Source organism: Erpetoichthys calabaricus, chromosome 6 (genome assembly GCF_900747795.2).
Source record: "Erpetoichthys calabaricus chromosome 6, fErpCal1.3, whole genome shotgun sequence".
NCBI classification, from domain to species: Eukaryota; Metazoa; Chordata; class Cladistia; order Polypteriformes; family Polypteridae; genus Erpetoichthys; species Erpetoichthys calabaricus.
The window spans coordinates 180,868,641-180,894,095 of NC_041399.2; the positions used below are offsets into that span (position 1 = coordinate 180,868,641).

The 25,455-nt window shown below is 37.8% G+C and overlaps 1 protein-coding gene across 2 annotated transcripts in view; it reads right to left on the reverse strand.

The window, feature by feature from the left end:
* The window catches only part of rbm33a (RNA binding motif protein 33a), a 262,607-nt gene that overhangs the window by 218,081 nt on the left and 19,071 nt on the right, over positions 1-25,455 (reverse strand). For both annotated transcript variants that reach the window (XM_028804153.2, XM_028804154.2), the window contains exons 3-4: positions 16,145-16,193; positions 9,539-9,612 (exon numbers count right to left, since the gene is read on the reverse strand). In XM_028804153.2, the coding sequence (XP_028659986.1) occupies positions 9,539-9,612; positions 16,145-16,193 (123 nt within the window). The remainder of the gene's footprint in view (positions 1-9,538; positions 9,613-16,144; positions 16,194-25,455) is intronic.

Sequence of the window (25,455 nt, forward strand, 5' to 3'; positions counted from 1 at the left end):
TACTGAAGTACTAGGTAAAGACAGACTGTGCATGTGTTATTCATATTTATACGGCACTTAAGTGGGTTAAAGCACTATAGAATAACAGGCTGTGTATATGTAGTTCATATGGTACTTTGGTGGTTAGTGTCTGCATGTATGTGTGTTAATCTTAAGGTGCAAGAGCAGGCTAATCCAGTAAAGAACCTGGTTAGATCATGTATCAATGTAGAAAGCAAGTACTGTAAAGGGAAGAAGAGGGGATAACCACTACAATACAAAGACAATAAACAGTCCTTTCAAGGACTATAAAACAGCTATAAAACAGCTGCTTGTGTCTGCGTCTCAGTCCTCCCTGTACCATACCTCAAGTTATTTTATATTTTTCATGCTGTATGATGTAATGACATTTCATTTTTTTGGTCAAAATTTAAAACTATCAATTTTTAAATGGGTCAATACAAACTCTATTAATGACTTTCTGTAGAATACTCGTGTATGCAGTTTACAAATGTTAAATGACTCAGCAATCAAAAATAATGCAAAAAATTGGAAAAATAAAGAAATACAAATCCAATGGCAACTATTCTGTACTGTAAACAAAAATAAATGTGTAATGTGATTTAATGTCCACATGCATATAATTGCTGTACAATAAACATTAAGTAAAATAAGCATATGCTTTGGGCACCAAAGGAAAAGGGGCTCAACATAAGTATGAAACAAGAGGCATTATATATATATATTTTTTTTTTTTACATATTTTTTAAATGCTATATACAGGTGGAATCCCATTAGAACGAAACTCGCTGAACCATAAAAAAAATTTTGTTATAACAGAAATTTTGTTAGATGAAAGTGAAGCTGCAATTCCAAAATGCTTTCACAGCGTCATTTTTCTTCATTCCAGTGTCAACTGAAGCAGTTTCTTACTTTTTTTTGTTCATCTCAAATAAAACTTTGAGAAGCACTATGAAACTAGAATGGCTCAAGGACCGCACACAACACAGATTACCCACGCGGAAGCTCAGTGGAATACTGACTCAGAATTCGGCTATGTGTGTGATGTTGCATCTACACTCTCTCCGAGACTGCCCAAGACCAGACATTTTGCAACAGACTGTCTTTCTCCCTCTCCGAAACAACCTGTTGCAGGGTTCCTGAGACTCACCGCGTAAAGTGTAGGAGTGGCATTAAGTATTTTTTGCATCTCACTATTATCTTCAGTGGCCACTTTTGGTCGAAAAAAAAAAAAAAGTTAATTCTACTGAGATTTACATTTCATTAAAGCAGATTCGTTTAATATGAAGTTCTATAATTTTTTTTCAAGATCAACAAAAAGTATTTGCTATTCTAAAAATTTTGTTACTTCGGTATTCGCTATAACAGGATTTAACCTGTATCTTCAAAGCTCGAAAACAACGGAATGGAAAATGTTTTTTTGGTGAAAATACGCATATTTCTTCTTTAGAACATCTTTTTTTAAAATGTGTCCACCAACATCAATTTCTGTAAAAGATTTTGAACACTGAAAACTACGCTCTCAAGATCATTAACTTTAGTAGTATAAGTGTAAAAGCTTTCTTCAGTAGCCTGAATTGCAGGGCTTGGCTTGATAGCCACGGCTGAGGCAGTATTCAGTGAATGTGGATGTACATTTCTTTGTTATGCCTTTAAATAAGTGTTAAAGCCTACTTAGGCTTGCTTGTTTGTGTTCAATGGGACACTAGAGAAATTGGAAAGAATAACTCTTTGAATACTTATTTTATTGTGATTTTTTACTGTATAGTCTATACAGACACAGATCATCCAAGATTGTGTCTTAAAAGACATGTGCGATATATGTTTATTGATTTCTTGTTCAGTTAATCTTTTTTCAGTTTGCACAATACAAATATTTTGGAATTACCTCAGTTGATTAAAAATGTCATTATGAAAAGAAACATCATAGTAGAACTACTCACTGTTAATGTATGAAACTACATGAACAGAAGCACCTAAACTGGATTCAACTTGAAAAGTAAATGCACATAGATTATATCATGATATACAGCATAACCATGATAATATTTTATTACATTATGAAAAAAAATTTTGTTCATACCGTCCACCCCTAGGGTTTCCCTGCTCACCTTAAGGTTTTATTTGGAGTCAAAACATCTTTCAATACAATGCAGCTGAGATATACAAGGCTCCAGAACATTTTGCATCACTTGGCTCTTTCCCAGCATAACCCTCTCCACCTGTCAAGTTGGTGTTGCTCAGACACCATGGCTACTGCTAGAAGTTCTGTTTGTAGGACCACGCAGTTATGGATAATATAACTTTTCAGAATTCTTTCTGTTCACAAGTTTCAACTGTCAGATGCCTGTGTTTCATGCATTTTTTCCCCAAGTCTTTTGTTATCAATGCTCCAGTTGACATATTTTGTCCAGGATCCTGTATTGTTTATTACTTCTACATTTAAGTTCTACACCACATCATTGCGAACACATGGTGACTTAACTTTTCTATGCCTGGATTAAGGCAGCAGAACACATCCTTGCAGCCGATTTCAGTTTAGTCATGGACACCATGTGCAAATTTACTCCATTAACTTTCGTCCTCAATCTTGTCTGGCTGTCTGTTTTTAGCCCTATGTGTTTTCCTTTAGCAAGGCTGGATATGAATGGTACGTGTTCTGGAGTACAGAGTGTTTGTTTTTATTTTACAACTGGATTTTTCAAGCAGTTGTGGCAGTTGACATCCACGGGATTATGGGCTTCATGGGGTTTGCTAAGGGATGGTGGGTTTCCCCCAAAACATGCTTTTTTGAGTTAAATTTGTCTGGGTGAGTGTGTACTGATGATGTTGGGAGGCATTTGGCTGTTTTGGCTCTTCCTTACATTTCGTTTTTCCTATAGCTTTGCTGTTCTCTTACTTATAGACACAAGGCCAATTTAAAAGTAGCCTTCTGAAATGTTAAAGCCTTGATGATCCTTGAAAAAAGATCTAATGTCACAGATTTTTTACTCAGGCAAGTCACTAACCTCACGCATGAAGTGTGATATTATATAGGCTGTACCTAAGTGCTACATTGCGGTCTCAACATCATTTGATCTCTATTGAAAATGTGAAGTTGATATACTTGCCTGGCAAACCCTTCAGTTTAAGGCCTTATTCTCTGGTCGTGATTCAGATTGTTAGTTCGATTATCCCCTTTCTGATTCACTGCCATGTACTATACCCTCCTACCCCCATCTATGGCTCCTTCTTCCAGGTATTCAGTATTCTTCAATTACATGAAGATGAATTTATTATAGACACAGATCCCAGCAATGTCCTTGATCCAATCTTGGTTGAAGGTTCCCTTCCTCTATTTGTTATCTATGTAGATACCTTAATGATCATAGCATAGTTGACTCATATTATTTAATGAACCCCTGTCAGAGAATAATCATTCTTTTTTTTTTTTTTTAATTGTTAAGCCCCAGGCTAGTATTGACTACATTTCTGTTTCTCACTCCTTACCTACTGCTGATATCCTTTCTTCCTGCCTCTCTGATCATACGTGTGCTATGCTTCATATGTTTTTTTTATCTACAGTGCTTAATCAGGATGCACTATGGAAAGTCAATACATCTCTGTTCAGGAACCATGAATTTTTTCTTTACTGGTCCCTATGCTTGAGAAATTTATTTCCATTAACACTGGGTCAAGTCAAGACCTGCCTTAGGCTAGGTGGCCACTAAAGGTTTTCTTTGGGATGGTTCTACTGCTTTTTCTAGCAGGTTGGCTTGTGAATCTCTTCAGAAGATTTCTGATATGGAATATTGCCTCTGATACTTAAGACAACTTACACCCTTGTGTGGTGGATCAGGGTCATAAAGCTAACTTTGCTAGCACTAGGACTAAGGCTGGGTTTATACTTCATGCGATACGTGCTCCTTCGGATGCTTCTGCTACGCAAGCAGGGTACAGTTTATACTTGCATGTGTACTTTACATAAATCTGTAAGATTCCACCAGGTGGCAGTGCGAGATATCACGGTGAGAAAAGGTTTCGGCTTTGCTGTGTTGTGAATTGTCTGAAACATTCATTAAATTCCAAGGACACCTTGCCACAATATCTCTGAAAAGAATGGATGTTTAATAATTACACCCATCGATGCAAGAATGTGCCCATTCTAGCAAGCATTGGGTGCGTGGCAGAAACAATCCCTGGACGGGTCATTGGCTCATCATAAGGTGAATACAAGCACACACAAACACTAGCATCAGTTTAGCATCCCCAAATCTGCACGTCTTTGTAAGGAAACCGGAGCACACTTTGAAAACGCACCGGGAAAACATGCAAACTCCAGGCAGAGAACACCAGGTACATGATTCCCTGCGAAGCAGCAGTGCTACTGCTCCGCCACTATGCTACCCCCACCTGTGTAATTATCAACAGTATTCATTATTTAAATGAAGTTAACATTTTATCTATAAAATGTAATGTACATACTTTAATACATTTCATTATGAAAGCGATATCAAGTATAAATCTATGGATTCTAAATGTGCAGAGAACTTGAATATCATAAATTAAATGTGTTCTGTGTGGTAATCGCTGCTTGCCGCTGCTGTCAGTTCAGGAGGAAGCCCCAGAAGCACATAGCGATTAACAGCTGGGTTGGTTTTAAAATGACATTTACGACTGTCTAGTTGAATGATAAAATAAACTATTAGATTAAAATGTAAATTTCGACATTAAAGCCAAAATAGACATTTTCACTGTGTCCCTATTTTTTTTCCTGTGGTTCAAATATTCCGGCATGCATTCTGATGCTGTTGTGAAGGTGAAAAGAAAAAAAAAAAAAAAAAGATAGCACAGAAGATGGTATGCAAGACCTTTAAAATGTGTTGTCATTACGTTGGGGACTATGCGACACTTGAATATAAAAGTACTACAAATGCTTTTGTATGTCAGCATTTTGCATCACCACATTGAACCATTCTTCAAACATCAAAGCATGCGCATTGATCCTGTAGGGTCTACCAAGTGGCTTGCTGTCACATTGATAGTAAACAAGAGACTCTGATGTCACATTCCGACTTGATCAAACTGCACACCCCGATTTTTTGCTGGTATTGCAAATCTCACACGCATCAAATTAATTTCTGAGGACATGCTCAGAGGACCCATTAAATGAACACTGGGAACGCGTGGCAGCCATGATGCGTGCGTGAACACATTCTGAGCGTGAAGTATAAACCAGCCCTTAATGAAATGATCTGTTGCTACCCCATACTGAGTTTATGGTTCATTGCACTTGGATATGCTGTTACATCTATACCCAGTATATTACAAAACAGTCTTAGTCTTTCAAAAAGATTTTGGCCATTAAAACAAAGTGTTCCTTACTACAAATAAAGGAAAGAACTTTTTTTTTAGCCTTAAGATGATCTGTTCTCTATGTGCAAATAACACTGTTGCAGACTCCTGTTTCATATCTTTAGGTCAGAAGCCTCTGCTCTAGATTATCCACTCTTGCTTTGTAAACTCAAAGTGACAGACTCCCTGAGCTATGGTAAACCTCTAAGGGCATAATGGGTTGCAGCTATATTTTTAAAATAATTACTAAACCAATGTAGTTTGTAGTGGTGGCAAACAAAATTTTTTAATACATTTGCATGAAGAAATTACACATTGAATATTTACACTCTATGGGGGCTCTGCTCTAACCAATTCTTGACAATAACAAACAATATGAAAAACCACCCATGGAAGAGAGAAAAATAATTCCATATTACTCAACTTGCATAAGCTACAAGTGCAATATCCATTCAAATGGTCAAAATGTGTAAAATATGCAAATATTTTGCTAAAATATTAACATTTATTTCCAGGAAAGGCAGCATTCATAGTAAACAGGAAAAGATATATTTTCCACAATGTTGTCAATTTGAACTGAAGGACCAACTCTTACCCCCCATTCACTGTTTAAGAATCTTATCCCGTATTCTCTTTGAATATATTGTTAGATTTGTCAACTGAGTGTGGAGGTAATTGTCCTAAACTGCCCATGTCTGAGGGATCCTCTCTGATTCAACAGCTTCAACTCAGATCAGATGTTAATCTTTCTTTTTCAAATCTAGGTTTTCTGTTAATACTTGGTCATTAAAATTTGCTTTGCTTCATTTCACACACCAAATTTACTTCAAGTGAATAACATTTGTGATAAGTGGGCTTAACAAAAACTGGATCGCTTTAATGTTCTCTTTTAACGGAATTATCTGGAGGATGGCTGTTGTGCCATCCTTCCTTGGCAAACTTTCAGCTGACAATTTCTTGACTCATCTTTGACCATTACTAGAAAAATATTATGTGCTGAAACTTAGTTCTGCACACCTCCAGAAGCACACACCAAAACAGAAAATTTAAAATTTTCACTTTCATCAGTTTTTATTTCACTTAGTTTTCAAGTGTTTGGTTTTAATTTTTCACTCAGGTTTTAATTTGGTTTTTATTCAGTTTAACAAAATGCTTGCTTAGTCATTTAAGTTCATTTCATGAATGATAATAACCTTGGACAATATGCACTATGACTTACATGCATGGTCTCTAATTTTATTTATTTATTTTTTACACATAACATCGTTTTCTATTACTGGTATAAGTCAAAGCATTGCTGCATGTAGATATATATATATATATATATATATATATATATATATATATATATATATATATATATATATATATATATATATATATATATATATATATATATATATATATATATATATATATATATATATATATATAAAAATAAAATACAGTTGTATACTGAATTGTGCTTGAAAACACATAAACCTATATGCATCAATACACAAAAACACAAGAACAGAATGTGCAGTCTAAATCAGGGGTGGGCAAATTCATTCCTGGAGGGCCGCAGTGGCTGCAGGTTTTTGTTCCAACCCAATTGCTTAATAAGAAGCCCTTATTGCTCTAGAAACACTTCTGCTTCATTTTAGTTATCTCCCTCTTTAAGATTTTGAACCCTTATTGCTTATTTAAGTCGTAAACAGCTGCAAATGACAAAAGAAACCAGCAGTTATCCATTTTGCTTGTTACCCTTTACACCTGTGTGTATTTATTGTGCACTATTTGGTTTAATTAAATACTTGGAAGGAAAGAGAAGAGAAAAAAGTGAAGGATTGAGAATTACTCATCCATTTTACACTTCAAAGTATTTGGATGATATCCTTAGAATGGAAAAAAAAAATCTAGGATATGAGAATGACTTGACATAGCAGAGTTAAAGCACTAACAAGCCGTGAAATGTAATTATTGGCAAGGATTGTTTTCTAATTAAGCAACTGGGTTGGAACAAAAACCCGCAGCCACTGTGGCCCTCCAGGAATGAATTTGCCCACCCTTGAAAAGCACAAACTTTCATTATACTTTCCTTACATTTAAAATATCAATATCCCAGTCTTATGCATACAAAATACTGAAATTATTCATCCAGTTTACAAAACCTAAATATCTAATGCCAGGGTCCTCAAGATTTTAGAGCCTAAACTGGCACCACTGTGCACAAGGTGGGAATCAACCTTGTGCAGGGTACTAGCAATACTGTTGTCTTTAAAACCAATTTAAGAATCAATTTTTTATTACACAAATACTACATCTCACAAAAGTTTTCAGATGCCTTAAAAGTTTGTTTGTTACTGGATTTCCAATTACACTTAAACATTTTATTATAATGTGTTCAATTAAAATTCAGATGCTCAAAAAAAAAAAAAAAAAAAAAGGTTTTATAATTTGTCAGCAAATGCTTTAAATACAAAAAGTAAAATATGCTGCTTGCATTTGTATTACAGCCCAATGGTTTGGTACTTTTAAAGTTTTTAAATGTGAAACAATTTGTTCTAATGAATATATAATTGCCTTGGCCCTGGCCTCTGTCTGTGCACAATGAAAATTACTGTTACTTTATCTGTATTAAAATTAGCCTTTTTAGGAATCATTGCTCACACCCATATTTTGAAAAACTAATATATTCATGATAACTGAAAATAATTAAAAGTCACAGACATGAGAGTGCATAGCTGTGTGGAACTATCAGTTTCTCACTCTGAACAGTGCAGCACACTTGCCTGACATTGCCTAGGAAAGTGCAAACACCAAAACAAGGAAATTTTAAGGCTATGTTCACACCTCAGCTAATTATATTCCAGTTTTGGCTGATACTCAATTTTTTTGTTTAACTGTTCAAATAAATTTTGTACACAATTTGACATGTTTACTGATGTCTACCTTGAATATGCAAAGCGTGCAAAAAATTAATAAAAACAAATTTGTCAGATACATGCAACCAAATAGACTACCATGACTGCAACTGACCAACTGCATATTATCTACTGCACATTTCTTCAAAAATAGATTAGATAAAAAAAAGCAAAAATATTAGTAATACTGCATTAATGGTTTTAACTTCAAGTAATCTCAGTGGAATAATTCTCAACAACTTTTGGTGATTAAACCTTGCACAAAACTAAGAATATAAACTTACAAACAGCATTTTTAATTTTAGTTGTCAAGATTTTAAGCAAATATAATGACAACACTTTAGCTTTCAGCTTCATGGTGGTTCAGTGGTTCTTTGTCCAGTGACAATCCCTTGAATCCTAAGCCAGTCACTATCTGTGTAGCATTGACACATTTTTTATGTTCTCTCTGGGTATTTATTCTACGCATAGTCCGCTGATTAACAACTCTTAAATGGCCCTGCAACATTAAATGTAGGTATTACTGAGCATGGTCCTTGAAAGACTGCAGTTCAGGCTTTGTCACTTCCTTGCACACAATGTCAGCATTATGTGACCATGTAATGACATAGGAAAGATTACCAAAAAAAAAAATTTCAATACATTCACTATCCTCTCCTCAAGTAAAGCACTAAGTTTTACACCACTTTTCTCAAGGTGTCCTGAGAGATGTGTGAATTAAACAATAAAAGATAACTTTTGTTCAATTAAAACATCCAGCACAAGCCAACCTAAAAAACAATCAAGAGAAATACATATGGCATCTTCCCATTAAAAATATTAAAATTGATACATTTATGTAAACGATCTTCCCACTAAGCAAGTCAAAAGTCATATACAGTATAATGAAGGATTTTTCTAAATCCTTTAACACTTTCCTTTTTTATCCCTCATTCAAGTTATATTGTTATTTATCTGATTACTACAAAAAGAAAATTCCCTCCCTACATAGCCCAATTTTTATGAATGATTTTTTCTATGCTTGTGTAAATGCATCTTTTCTCTGCTAGTGTTTTAATGTTTATTAAAAAGTCAAGTACTATGCAGTATGTGAAAGCTAAAAATACACAATTTTAAAAACTCCCACAGATTTCACAATACAAATGGAGAATTTCTAATGTGCACAGGAGACATCTTAGTAAATATTACATGAATAGCAATGTATAAACAAAATTTTACAATTAAAACAAATCATCCAACAACAGACTCTTTAATGGAGCATGCAAGAAAAACGAAAGATATGGCTAAAGTAACTGTACCTGATGTTTTGATCTTCTTCGTCACTTTGCAACAGGTCATCATTCAGCTCTTCATCTGACAAATCAGACTGATTCTGGATGGAGAAAAAAAACAAATGTATAATACATAAAATAAATCTACATGAAAATAGGTATAAGTCATCTAAAAGATCATATGCATAGGTAATAAACACATTTACCCCAAATAAACCATTACTTGATTACAAAAGTGAACAAAACTATACAAAATAACTTTTCAACAAACTGAATTTTGTTCAAATAGTGGCAAAAACATAGCCTGCACACAATCACACATACCTGGAACTTACCAGTTAGATAGCACATACATATCAAAGTCGCATTTCCAGTTAAGGGCAAAGGGATTCTTAAAGGTGCACAAAGGGTCTATACTGTGCAAAAAGTTTCCCTAAGAAAATACACACATGACCTCATGGCTCGTAACACCAGCCTTTTAGCAGGAAATAATGTGAATAATAATGTGAAGTAATAATTTTCTAGAAAAGCTCACTAATCCTTTACACTGTACTGTAGGAAATCTGTCTCAGCCTCCTCACGAAAGTTCCTAAAAATCAATTTTCTTTAAATTACTTTGTTTAGATACATTTCTCTTAGACTCCATTAGAGAATTTTACTGAAGTTGAAACCTGAGCTTTGATTATAGCAATTGAAGTTCAAATCTTTTTTTATATATATATATATATATATATATATATATATATATATATATATAAACACATGACAATGTTTTTCATTGGCTTCCTTTACTAGTGTAATACTGACAACTAATCCATCACAATATTGTGATTCAAACATTAATGGTTGCTGAGTAAACTTAAGACCTGTAAATGGAAACTGGCCGTGTGCTGACGGATGCTATTCTGTAGTTACAAAATGCAATAACAGATGCTGTAAGAGATGTGGAGAAAGGAATTAAGGAATAGAAGTGCTACACTATGCGATATTGACTACAAATTAAATGAACTGGCTAAAAAATAAATGCTGCATCTGATTACCTATTTTTACATTCTGCTAATTACATTCAAACAAAGTTGTGACGCTGTCCGATTTGGCTGATTATTTGGTGGGTTAGGGTCAGGTTCATCATACCGCATCTTTTCAGATATGGGCATGCCACGATTGTGTACCAAATTATGCAGCACATTACATGCTTACACAATGTAACACACTTTCTGTGGACTATAGGACAGCACTGCACCAGTCTTATCCAGACAGTACCAACTGTCCTTAAGCTGCACTATAGTACGTTCTACCACTGCTCGAGCCCAAGAGTTAGTCACTATAACGTTGCTCTTGTTCAGTCAGTGTGTTGGCGAGTGGGATGAGAACCCTCGTCTTCAGCAAGTACCTACTGTCAACCTAAGCAATCAGGTTATATGGTTACATCATACAGACAACTTACAATTTTGATCAGAGGGGTAATGTTAAATTGTCTTATCTTACCAAGAAGCCAGTCATCACAAACACTACCATTTTCAAATTTCTTTCCAAATCTACTATTTCTCAGAAGAAATGACTCATGAGTTGAGCCATGCCATCTCGCCACAACATTATTAATGAGATGCATTTTTGCATCACAGATAATTATTATATTAATAGAGTGGAAAAGCTTTCTCTTTACAAAAACAAATTCATTGTCTGAAGGCACCTTTATAGCAATGTGCGTGCAGTCAACGGCTCCAATTACATTTGGAAAATTGGACATTGCTGCGAATTACACTTTGATGTTTGTCCATTCAACCACAGTGTAAGGATGATAAGCATATAATACCTTCCCGTACAACTAGCATAGCGGGACTTACCGATGACTGAGAAATACTTGATTGATCAGCCAGTTCACACTGAAAACCTCTTATGGCTAAAAGCCTGACAAGTGGACAGAACATGCAAAGGAACAGGTAGAGCACAATTCCTCAAAGTCTGCCTTTGTAAAACTAGCCCCAGTTCAGCAGACAGCTCCAACAGGATAGTTCCTGGAAATCTGAACCGACTTAGAAGCCAGTAATCATTATGGGACAAGAAATCAGTATGATCTCTAAATATACACATTCTTCTAATTCTTCCATTTGCAATGTCTTCTCACAACGCTAAAGCAGCCAAAGAAGTTGTAACAGTTTGGCCATTCCACCATTATATTGTTACAGACTGATTACAATCAAGTGCCTTAAATCTGTAAACGATATGCAATTAATTTGTGTATTTGATAAAGCCTGCATCATGAATGCAATTCTAAAAAAGAAAGGGAAACCACACAGAAACAGCAGCACTGCTTTGACGCTGGCTTAGTTTTAGTACATCTCAACGTGAGCATGGAAATGGCCGTACTTACCATTCATACACAAAGCCCCTAAGTGCCACAAGACCAGGGGAGCATATTTGCAATACATTAACATCAGTGCACTGGACATTTAACATAAAATGTATGCATCCTTCCCTTGTTTTTATTCATTGATTTAGTTATGTCTATATACAGTAGCAGGCAAAAAAACCTATCTAGCTTTTTTCCAGCATGCTGTGTTTTAGGAGTCAACTATGCTTCTGTAAACTAAAGTGCTGCAGGTCTTGATGCCTTTCCGTGAAGGCAGTGTTCCTTTATTATGCAAAATCCAGAAAATTGAAATATACTTATTCTTTCACATGACTATAGACTGTTGCTTTAAAAAGCTTTACAAAGCCTACCTTTGGACAAATGAGCAGAGTACCTACGCAAAACAAAGGCTGTATGTGAGGCAGCTGCATCTAGTGTTAACCAAGCAAAATAATTTCCTCCTTGGTTTGGATGGGATGGAGATCTATTATTGCTGAATCTTTCTTGCTGTCATTGCTTTATTTACTTTATCCAGCACTTTCCTGGCTTTGTTCACAGACGGTATAATTCCTAAAAATTAATGGAAATTATACTAAGTAGTCATTTGGGAAATCACCAGGGCCTCATGTATAAACGGTGCATACACAAAAAAATGTTACGTACGAACGTTTCCATGCTCAAATTGCAATGTATAAAACCTAAACTTGGCGTAAAGCCACGCACATTTCCACGGTAGCTCCAACCCTGGCGTACGCAAGTTCTCCGCTCGGTTTTGCAGACTGGCGGCACCCAGCGTCAAAGCAGTGCTACTGTTCCTGTGTGGTTTCCCTTTCTTTTTTAGATCCACATCCATGACGCGGCTTTATCATATACACTGAAACCAACTGCATATTGTTTATTAGTTTAATGCATTTGATTGTAATTAACCTGTAACAATATAATGGTCCAGGGAATAGCCAAAGTATTCCAAATGATACAGGTGCTTTAGCGTTGTTACTCTAACTGCACCTTCTTTTTCTTCTTTCAGCTGCTCCCGTTAGGGGTTGCCACAGCGGATCATCTTTTTCCATATTACTCTCACTGCACCACTCGGAGTATTTATATCACTATATCTGAGTGGGGAAACACAGATCTACAGCAGAGAATTATCGGTAAATAGCATCAAGCACATGCTGCCTATTTGAACTACTCTCACATGGCAAACGCTTCAAAGCCAGGTTCAGAAACAGTTTCATCCCAAGAACTATAAACACACTCAATTAGTCCATTAAGTTCTCCTTGTAGAACTGTTTGTACTTATAAGTACAACTACCTCACTGTAAACTTGCGATACAGTTATAATATTGCACAACCTGAGCCACTTTATAAAGCGCGTATTAACATATGATGACGATATCATTTTTAAGATGAAATGCAGCAAAATATGTTATTATATTATACAGATAAAAGTAACTATTTAAATAATCTATATTGTTAATAATTAAACATGTGAGGACACGGTGTCACTGCGCTAGCAAGGATCTAGCGCTCCGTTCACGGATTTTTCCTGCCTTGCACTGTATTCTTGCTGGGTCTGGCGCGACACTGAATATATAGAATAATTAAACACGTACTACAAAGATATTTCAATGTTCCTTAAAAGTTTTGACGAATCAGCATTCTAAGCTTACAGATGGCTTAATGTCAGATAACAGAACTGATTGTGTGGCGATTGGGTATTTGGAGAAAGAAAAGTAAGGACAGGAATTTAATAATAAATTATTTCATTGAAGGTTGCGCATGGCGCAGCAAGCATCTTACGTGAGACATGAACAATCACTGCGCCACCATGTTCCCATGTTTAATAACATGCTTTCATTCCTATCATCATGAAAATGATATCACGTGTACACATCTCAGTATTTTAATTATTCAGAGAGCTGTAATATTACGAATGTAATGGATTCTGTATCCTTGCGGAGGAAGAGAAAGCCCGGAAGCACGTAGTGATTCACACACTGAGAAAATAGAAGATCAAATACAAAACAAAGCATTTAATGTGCTACTTTAGTTACGATGGGATTTGAGAAACTAGTAAATTAAACAATTTTAAGATGAAGTTTATGATGTTCTACTTTAATGACAAAATAAACTACATGATTAAAGTGGAAATTTCGAGATTAAAGTTGACATTTCATGCTTCCCCCCCCCCCCCCCCCCCCCACTGTGTGCCTTTTTTTTTTTCTCTGTACCCTAATAAGCTTTCATATGACACTCAGACGGTGGGCTACGACTCGCCTTTTCACGGCGACTTTGATATGTGACAACTTATATGTCACTCGATCAACTTCCTTGTTGATTATATCACTGTTTAAACCAACAAATAGTAAGCTTTCCCTTGCCTCCACTTGGCATTTCCTGAAAATCTTCTATTTTCCCCCGTGCATTTCCCATTGTCTTTTCACAGAAGGATGTGCTTAAGGGCTACTTATATTGATTTGCATATTCAAAGAGGCGTAATTCTGGGAAGAGTTGGGGTGGGGCAGCAGGAACGTACATTACTTTTCACGCTGACCAGGATTTATGTAGCTGAAGAACATGGATTTTTTTGTGCAGAAGCACATTTCCGCTTTTGTCTGTACGCCATTTTATAGTGTGAATTCTACACACGGCGTTATACATGAGGCTCCAGGTCAGTTATACTGGAAATATTGTCTTGGCTTTGTTTAAACATGCACACAGCCTAGAAATTTATTGGGAGTTCCTAAAGGAGGATTATTATTTTGCTAATTTATTCTACCTAAAAATATCCAGAAAATATTCACAGCAGGTATAATGCAAGAAAAAACTGACATGGCAGTTGTTTGCCAAGAACATTTAGTGATGTGTTTTGTGAAGCTGTCTGTATGTCCAAGTCACAAATGGCCACCTGAGAGTTCTTTCCCCATAATTTTACAGTTGATGCATTAAAAGTACTGAATTTAATTTGCCTTAACTAGGGCTAAACAAACACTTTTGTGCTTGGATGCAAAATGAGTATTATATGGTACTGAATTTAAAAATATATAAAAGCAATTCTGGTTTATACCATATGACAAAAATCTCATGCAACAAACAGAATGGCAGCCCTCCCGAAATTAGTTGTTTTTTTTTTGTTTTTTTTAATAATAGTATTCAGTTTGAAAGCAACAAATGTCTCTCGCCCGACATATGTTGAAAATTCAGTATAAAAACTGAAATGGGGAATTGTACCAAGCCTGGTTTCTGTTTAGTGCTGCTCTCTCTTACGCAGTCCAGTAATATTGGTCAAAAGATGCTCATTTGAAGGACCAAATAAAAAAAAAATAAGCAAGTAAAACAAAATAAACACCACAGTAGAACATATTTCCTAAAACCAGAAAGTAGGGTTTAAAACATTATTTAAACTGAATATCCACTGTTCTAATAACTGGTAAGAAGCTAAGTACACTATTTAAAAAGTAGGTCTTTAAACTATGCAAAAAAAGCTTTCTTTTGCGAGTTTTAGAAAACTGAAACCTAAGTCTCTTGGAGATGAATTAAGAGATTTTTTTTCTGAAATTACTGGAACATTCTGTTCTTAGAAGACTTCCATATTTCCATTTATAACAAATTATCATATTGTGAATTAACAATATAAACTTCTTAAATCACGTAGACCACTTTAAGATTACAGGGGACCAAGGGCTATCTTGGCAGAACTGGGCCCAAGGCAGTAATTAATAATAATAATTTATTACATTTATATAGCGCTTTCTCAGTACTCAAAGTGCTATGCACACAGGGAGGAACCGGGAAGCGAACCCACACTCTTCCACAGTCTCTTTACTGCAAAGCAGCAGCACTATCACTGAGGCACCTGTGAGGACAGTAAGCACCTGGGGACAGGGTGCTGGTCCATTGCAGGGCCTACTCATGCACAGAACCACACTTGTATGATGCCAATTTAGAGGTGACAATTAACAAATTGCACAAATTTGGGAATACAAGAGAAAAGTCCTACAAGAAATGGGGAGAACATGTTTTTCCAGCTGCCGCCCCTTGTTACCCTGTTCGACAGCTATTGTCACAGTAAATTTTTATTTTCATTTAACACTCTGAGTGGATTTTTGTTTTCAATTTTCCTTCCACATTTTTGCTATGAAATGGTAAGGCATTATACCTCCAACAGCAGAACTACCTTGTTGACTTACAGGTCTACTGTTAACAGTGGAAGTGCAGGATATCCTTTACTTGTAATCAATGAAAAATAATTACAAAAGCAAGCAAAACATCTTCATTACCTTTTTACTTGACAGCCAGTCATCATCAAGTAATTCATATTCAAGATCACTGCAAACAGAAAAAAAATTAATTATTCATAAATTATTCAACTTTGGACAGAGGTTTAAATTAAACACAAGCAAACATTTAACAAACAATACAGCTACAGTTTTGACAGGTTTCAATAAACACAATCGGGGCAACTATTAAAAGACAGTAGCAACTGGAAGAAAGTAAGCTTTCACCTAGCACAAACAACATACTGTAAACTCAGCTATTCACGGATATGAAAATATGACAAATGAAAATGTATGTTTTATCTATACATTTTGCTCAAAGTGAACCTGCTCTCATCTGTGAAGAGAATGGGGTGCCAATGGCGGAGTGGCCAATTGTGGTATTCTCTGGTGAATGCATTTTCTAAGTTCCTTTAAGCTTCAACTTTCATATATTTTATTTATCTCTACAGGTTTAACTGAGATTTTCTAGGTTCACACAGGTAAGCCATTTGCCCCCCCTTCCAAAATTTTGGGGGTAGTGGTGGAGCAATGGTTACATACAGGTATTAGGATGTTCGATTCCACTTTACTTATGTCATGAATCACACCAATCCAACATTTTTCGTCATACACGTACCCAACACAGCCTCCTATAGGACATTGGTCTAACCCAAGGGACCTATATGATTTAGCAGGAGTGTGATTGTGAGAGGGCGGGATCTCAGCTGCTGCTTCAGTGGTGAATACATTCGTACAGTCAATTTACTGTCTTCACCAGACACCCGAATGACTAAGTTTGCTATCTCCTATAGGGATATAACTGTGGTATTCTCGAGTGGCAGGTAGTCTTTTGGCCATTGAGGATAGCATCCTCTGTTCAGCCACATGAGACAGGACATCATTATTTGATATGAAAAAAAGTTTGACATTTTTGATAACTTATTATGATTGAAAACTCAATGATTACCATTACCGACACATGGCACATTCTGCCTATGCTTAGAATGGAAAATAAACATGAAATATTTGCATAAGAAAAGTAAGGTTTGTGTTTTGAGAAAGAAGGGACAATGTAGAATAAATTAAAAGCATTATTAAAATTATCTGTACATTCCCACATGTCATTAGGGTGCTCTGAATGGATTTGAGAGATCTGCTGTTCAAACCCTGATACAGTTACTTTTCTGTTTATTGCTTTTTCAGAAAGCCTATACAGTTATCTAAATCAGGAAAAAAAAATAAAAGTCTGTGTTAGTTACAAATATATTAAGGCCTAAACAGAGTAGCTAAGCCAAAAACGCAAAATACATTTTTGTCGATTTCAAGGACTGCTTTGACCATGCTTGGTCATCTGAACAAAATGTTTTAATTTTGTCACATACTATACCAATTAATGTACCAGCATGCAAAGTTTGAGCCTGCTTAGTGATTAAATTCTTGAGCTGTGGACTTGTGAAATTTGATGAAAAAATTAGGCTGGAAAAAATAGACACCCCTCCCGTCAGTAAACTGGCTGTATCTTGGAAAGTATTCATCTTACCTCTAAAAAAATGTTATAGGGTGTCTCCTGACTAACATGGGTACACCTGGTATTTTTTTCAGAATTTTCTGAGTCCAAAGTGCATGGGCCATTGGTTGGTTTGACATGGAATGACCCCTATGTAAAACATTGGGACAATTTAGCTACTAGATAATCAATCCAACTTGATTTTTTGAATGGTCTATTCTGCTAGTGACAGACACAGTATTTTTGTTAATTTCAGGTAACTAAACAACTTGCTAAATCAAACGAAAATAAAAAAGAACAGAATACAAAATTTAAAAAACTATATACCGTATGGAATAAAACATTCAATAAGCACACATGACCTAAAATTTATAAAAGAAAAAATTTCATGTGCAGCCTTGTTCACATGTTTACAGACATAGCAGACTGAAGCAGTCATTAAACTAAATGATAATTTGGAATAAGGGAAACACCAAAGTCAGAAAATTCTGACTCTCTGGCAACTACAATCATGGCCGAAATTATCAGCACCCCTGGAATTTTCCAAGAAAATGCACAATTTCTCCCAGAAAATTGTTGCAATTACAAATGTTTTGATATACACGTTTTTTTCCTTTATGTGCACTGAAACAACACAAAAAAACAGAAAAAAAGCCAAATCTGACATGTCACACAGAACTCCAAAAATGGGACGGACAAAATTATTGGCACCTTTTCAAAACTGTGGGTAAATCGTTTTATTTCAAGCATATGATGCTCGTTTGAACTCACCTGTGGCAAGAAACAGGTGCTGGCAATAGAGCAATCACACCTGAAGCCAGTTAAAATGGAGAAAAGTTGACTCAACCTTTCTATTGTGTGTCTGAGTGTGCCACACTAAGCATAGAGAACAGAAAGAAGAACAGAGAATTGTCTGAGGACTTGAGAACAAAAATTGTGGAAAAATATCAACAATCTCAAGGCTACAAGTCCTTCTCCAGAGATCTTCATGTTCCTTTGTCCACTGTGCACAACATAATCAAGAAGTTCACAACACATGGCACTAGGGGTGGGCGGTATGACCAAAATTTTGTATCACGGTATTTTTCTAAATTATCCCGGTTTCACGGTATTTGACGGTATTTTTTTCCCATGCATGAGTGGATGTTAACCACATTTTCCACTGCAATTACTGCAGTAGACTGGCTAAGAATAACCTATTCCACTGTCATGAGCATTGTACATTGTACAAAAAAAAACATTTTAATGTGCACAAAAGTGTTAATACAGGTTTGAATGGCCCCATAAAGTGATGGTTTTCAAGGGGGTGGCACTAATGGAGAAGGAATCACATTGCATGACAGATACAGTCAAAATATAGAACCTTTTTATTGAACAAATTTTGCAAACAACTATTTTGACAACATATTTTCAACCATCCCATCATTAAACTGCATAATATTTAAACTAATAAATAATAACAATAAAATAAATAATAGTGCAACTTCCAGTAATAACAACAATAAAATAAACAGTGCAAATTCCAGTAATAATACTATTACTTCAAAGCTTCAAGCCCAGGTAAATTATACAGTATTCAAGTATTGAGAAAAAAAAAAGTGAATGTGTATTCACACATTTGAACATAATGAACAAGGCACTTATGTAAATCTTAGCCATTACAAATTCTGGGCAAGGAAAACCAGACGGTCAACAGCATCTGGTTTGAGTACTGCCCTGTGGCACGTGACAATGTTCCCACCAGTACTGAAAGCTCTTTCAGATGGAGAACTGGTAGCAGGGATACACAGATATCGTCGGGCTAGCTTGGCAACTCGGGGGAAATTTGCTTGGTGGCATTTCCACCACTCCAAAGGGTCTGCATCACTGTCAACCTCTGTGGTCTGCAGGTAGGTTTTCAGCTCCATTTTGATGCTTTCCTCATCTGACAGTCTAACACTGCTGGAGCCCATGCTGCCCGTCCTCTGCTTTTTGAAAAAGTTGGACAAAGACTTTTTTCTTTTTTCCTCAGGAGGAGGAACAGGCTCTGCTGCTGCACCAGAAGCTGTTGAGAGTGCCGACATGCCAGTGCTGGCTTCATGTTGATCCTTTAGTGATTTTATTTCTTCTTCGGCTCTGGATATAATGTGTTCCACCTTTTTGATCTTTATGTAGGTTGTTCTGAATCGTGGGTCAAGAAGAGATGTGACATCCATGAGGTCATCCAAGGCAGGATCTGAATATTTCTCATTCAATTAGGCTAAAATGTTTTTCTTCACATCCTTGGTCAGTTGCGTATCATTCTCTTCCTCAGCAAGAATGCTTGTGTTGAAGAGATGGAGTATGGGCTTGAGGTAGGAGACGCTGACATAGTGTTCTCCTGACAAGGCATCTGTGAAGTCCTGGAGTAGGCTCAACACCTTGTTTACAGCCTCCAGCACATCCACATCCTGCCAGCTGAGCACCAAGTGCCTTAATTTTCTGTCAGCTTTTAGAACCTGACTAATGGCTCTCTCCTGCTCAAGTACTCTTTGTATCATCTTTTTGACGTGTCCCCCACCTGGTAGGCGTCTCAGTCGTGAGCATGTGCTTTGGCAGACCCAGTTCATCCTGAGCAATGCCCAGGTCCCTCCTTTTCTTCCAAGAGTACGAGAAGGCAGAGACAATTTTTTTGCAGACACCAACTGCACGTTGTATGCGTTCATCTTTCACACCTGTCTCTGTTAAAACAAAAACAATTCTATTTGCTTGCTAATCCAAATGTTAATTAATTTATTTAGTCCCAAATACTCATTTATAAACTCCTTTACAAATTTCCACAGACCCACACAAAGTAAGTTAAATGTAAATCTCATATTGAGGGCTGAATATTTTTTCCAAAAAACTCAGTTTTCTGAAAAGCGCACAAAGCAATGGTTTCACACATAAATCAACATAAAACAACTGTTACTGCCTGTCGTGCCTGCTGTCGGCGCCTGTTTGCAATTTCCAGCTGCGCAGGGTGGCGGCTCAACAGACAGCAGGAATAGACGGTGGACTCGGACTGGCTGCCTGGCTGTATTTGTGAGACAGGTGCGCAGAGGTGACCGTTGCAGTGAGACGCAATCTGGTTTGTACCTCGTGGCATCGTGTCGGTCATTCCAGGCGAACGTTGCCATGGGTGCATCAGCTACAGGAACGTGTTCAGCACCACAATCAGCTGGGGTCAGATCAGCTATTCCCGGTACCTCACTTTCATTTTTGATCTCCATCTATATGATCACTTGCATCAAAATCGGAGTCTCAAACGATAGCTAGCTAGACTGAGGCATTTCACAACGTGGGAGTTTCCGACAACGTATCGTAATGCATCGATCGGCCCACAGAAAAGTTTGTTTGCCGCGCCAACTTGAAAATGTATATTTTACACAATTTTATATAAATTATTTTCTCGCTTTCAACATCATAACTTCGAAAAATCTAAGTTGAACCATCGTAAGTAGGGGACTGACTATCTGTACTGACTGATAATAGAGATAACAGAAAACCGATTATACACACTTTCATTATACATTTCTTATTGTAGCGTCTCAGCCAGGTTGAAGCCTTTTTTTTTTTTTTTGAAGTGACTGTTGAATCCGACTGAGGGAAGGCGGAGTACAGCGCAGAGGAATGATAGCGGGGGCATGATAGATGCGGTAAGGGGCGGCGACACCTGGGACGGGAGAAGGGGGGAGAGTGGTGAGTTGGAGAAGGAACTGGAAGGTTGTGTGGTGGGGTTACAAAGTCGGCGTTCTTATTTCTTGACTGTTCAAATAAACTTTTGTGAGACTTTACTACGTCTTTTTTTTTCTCGAACCTGACGCGAAGGTTGCTACATTATTACTATGGTATGTTTTTACTACCATTACTTAAAATAGTTTATTTTAATAACTATTACATACCTATGGCTGTGTGAAGCCTGTGTCCAAAGCACTGGAGTCTTGTCCAATTGTTAATTTTGACAGCCTTCTTGATATTGGCCCCACTGTCCGTTGTGATGGGCACTTGCCTCTTCTCTGCAAGCCCCCAGGAAGTGAGTGCCTCCAGCAAGCCTGCAGCAAGTAATTCGCCAGTGTGGTCATTTGGAAAATAGCTTGTTTGGAGGCAATAACTTTTCAATAGCCAGTCATCATTTATAAAATGAATCGTCAGGCTCAGATATGGCTCCATAGTGCGACTTGACCACACATCTGCTGTAGTTGAATAGTCGGGGACTGTAGCCAACTCTGCTTGTAATTTCCCTCTGTGTTCTCGGTACAAGTCGGGGATCGCCGTTTGGTAAAGTACTTGCGACTTGGGATCACATATCTGGGATCCAGTGTCTTGATTATAGCCCTGAATCCATCTTTCTCCACAGTACTTAACGGAACCATATCTTTGGCTATATGGACTGTAATGGCGTTGGTTATCTCAATCCACCGCTTGCTTTTTTTGTCGTAGGCAGTACTTCTAGCAAACGCGTCTACAAGTGACATCTGACTCGAATGTCCCCTAGGTTTTTCAGTTTTACCCGAGGACGTGGAGGGTGCCAATCTTAGTTCCAAGCATTCATGATACTCCAACGCATGTTTGCGGCTAAGGTGGTGCAGCAAATTGCTCGTGTTGCCGCCTCCGGCGACAACTTTAGCTCGACAGCATTTACAGTAAATAGATGTTTGGTACACATCCGACTTTTTAAAGCCAAAGTATCGCCAGACAACAGACACAGCTCCTTTCTTCGGCAAAAGTTCTTCTGTGTCATCATATGTAACTTTATCATCTGCTACAGCTTCAGTTTTACAATGTTCACCCTCCATTTTCACTGCGTAATACCTCCACTAACGCATGCGTGTTTAGCGGTGTAGCAGTGAAAAAGGTCCCTCCTTAAACAGTTTCCCGCTGCGCCACGTTCCGAACATTGCTTAGCCTATTTAAACCGGTGTTCCGGTATGAGAAAAATCCATATCATAACAAAAATAAAAAACGTTTTTTGGTATGAACCGGTATACCGCCCAGCACTACATTAGCACTGTAGCTAATCTCCCTGGACGTGTACGAAAGAGAAAAATTGATAAAAGACTGCAACGAAGGATAGTCCGAATGGTGGATAAACAGCCCTGATCAACTTCAAAACATATTCAAGCTGTTCTGCAGACTCAGTTCGAGCTGACACTGTTGCACCCTATCTGTCGACATCTGAACGAAATGAAACGCTATGGCAGGAGAGCCAGAAGGACCCCACTGCTGACACAGAAACATAAAAAAGCCAGACTGGAGTTTGCCAAAATGTACTTGAGGAAGCCAAAATCCTTCTGTCTTGCGGACAGATGAGACCAAGGTAGAGCTTTTTGGTAAAGCTCATCATTCTACTGTTTACAGAAAACGGAATAAGGCCTATGAAGAAAAGAACACAGTACCTACAGTCAAACATGGTGAAGGTTCTAAGATGTTTTGGGGATGTTTTGCTGCCTCCGGCACTGGATGCCTTGACTGTGTGCAAGGCATCATGAAATCTGAAGACTACCAAAAGATATTGGGGCGCAATGTAGGGCCCAGTGTCAGAAAGCTGGGTCTGAGTCAGAGGTCATGGGTGTTCCAGCAGGACAATGACCCCAAACATACCTCTAAAAGCACCCAGAAATGGTAGAAGACAAAGCGCTGGAGAGTTCTGAAGTGGCCAGCAATGAGTCTAGATCTAAATCCGATTGAACACTTATGGAAAGATCTCAAAATTGCTGTTGGGAGAAGGCACCCTTCAAATCTGAGAGAACTTGAGCAGTTTGCAAAAGAAGAATGGTCGGAAATTTCAGTTGAGAGGTGTAACAAGCATGTTGATGGCTATAGGAAGCGCTTGATTTCAGTTATTTTTTCCCAAAGGGCATGCAACCAAATATTAAGTTGAGGGTGCCAATAATATTGTCCAGCCCAGTTTTTGAGTTTTGTGTGAAATGATGTCAGATTTGGCTTTTTTTCTCTGTTTTTTGTGTTGTTCCAATGCACATAATAGAAATAAACGTGTATACCAAAACATTTGTAACTGCAACAATTTTCTGGGAGAAATGGTGCATTTTCTGGGAAAATTCCAGGGGTGCCGATAATTTCGGTCATGACTGTATCTGTACACAGCACTAATATTGCCTGCCTCAGCAGCAAAAAAAAAAAAAACACATATAATATGGTTGCTAAATTGGCCAAAATATTAACATTTCAGCATTCCCAAGGGTTAAAACAGTGGTTTCCAATCCCAGTCCTGGATGTCCCTTCAAAGTCAAAGTCAAAGTGAACTTTATTGTCATCTCAACCATATACAAGTATACTGATACTTAAGGGTCAGTATGAGATTTTCAGTTCTTTTCTACATGCACACTGGTTTTTGCAGGAAAGTGGCTCGAGTGTATAAAAGTTCTGTTTTTAGAGGTGGTTGAAGTAGTGTAGAAGATCCCAGGGGGGCAGCATGGTGTTAAGGAGTCTAACAGCTTGGGGGTAAAAACTCACCTGCAGCCTGGCAGATCTGGCTTTGATGCTGCAGTATGTTCTCTTGAATGGCAGAAGTGTGAAAAGTCCATGTGAGGGGTGTAAGGGGTCCTGCACAATGCTGCAGGCCTTGCAGACACTGCGTTTGTGAAATATGTCCTGTAGTGAAGGGAGAGGCACCCCAATAATGTTCTCTGCTGTCTTCACTATCCTTTGCAGGCGCTTGCGGTCGGATATGTTGCAGTTGCCATACCAGACAGTGATGCAGCTGGTCAGAACACTCTCAATGGTGCCTCTGTAGAACAGGGTGAGGATGGAAGGGGGAAGACTTGCTCGCTTCAGCCGCCACAGGAAGTGTAGTCACTGCTGGGCTTTCTTGATTAGTGATGAGGTGTTACGCCTCCACGTAAGTTCCTCAGTTATGTGCACAACGAGGAACTTGGTACTCCTAACAGTCTCCATATCTAAACCGTTGATGCTGAGTGGGATGTGGGCAGGATGTGATTTTTCTGAAGTCCACAATTATCCCTTTTGTCTTGTCAACTTTGAGAGATAAGATTGTTGTCTTCACACTATGCAGACAGCCATTCCACCTCATCTCTGTATGCTGTTTCATCATCCCTGCTTATCAGTCCCAGCACTGTCGTATCATCTGCAAACTTGATGATGTGGTTGGTGTTGTGCGTGGCTGTGCAGTCGTGAGTCAGCAGGGTGAACAGCAGTGGACTAAGCACGCAGCCCTGCGGCACTCCAGTGCTCAGTGTAATGATGCTGGAAGTGTTGCAGCCCATCTGAACTGACTGGGGCCTCTCTGTCCAGAAGTCCAGGATCCAATTGCAGAGGGAGGTGTTCAGGCCCAACCTGCTCAGTTTTACAACCAGCTTTGGAGGGATGATTGTGTTGAAGGCAGAGCTAAAGTTTATGAATAGCATCCTGACATATGTGTCTTTTTTATCCAGATGTGTCAGGGAGAGGTGAAGGGCAGAGCATATGGCATCCTTAGTTGACCTGATTGAGCAGTATGCAAACTGAAGAGGATTGAGGAAGGCAGGGAGATTAGTCTTTATGTGTGACATGACTAACCTTTTGAAGCACTTCATTATGATTGGCGTGAGTGCAACTGGCTGGTAGTCATTCAGGAATGTCACTGATGACTTCTTCGGCACTGGTATGATGGTGGTCGACTTGAAGCATGCTGGGACTGATGACTGGCTCAGAGATGTGTCGAAGATGTCTGTGAGGACACCAGCCAGTTGACTGGCACATTCTTTGAGCACACGACCAGGTATGTTGTCAGGTCCTGCAGCCTTGCGTGGATTGACTCTTGATAGAGTCCTCTCCACATCAGTTATGGAGAGATAGAGTACCTGGT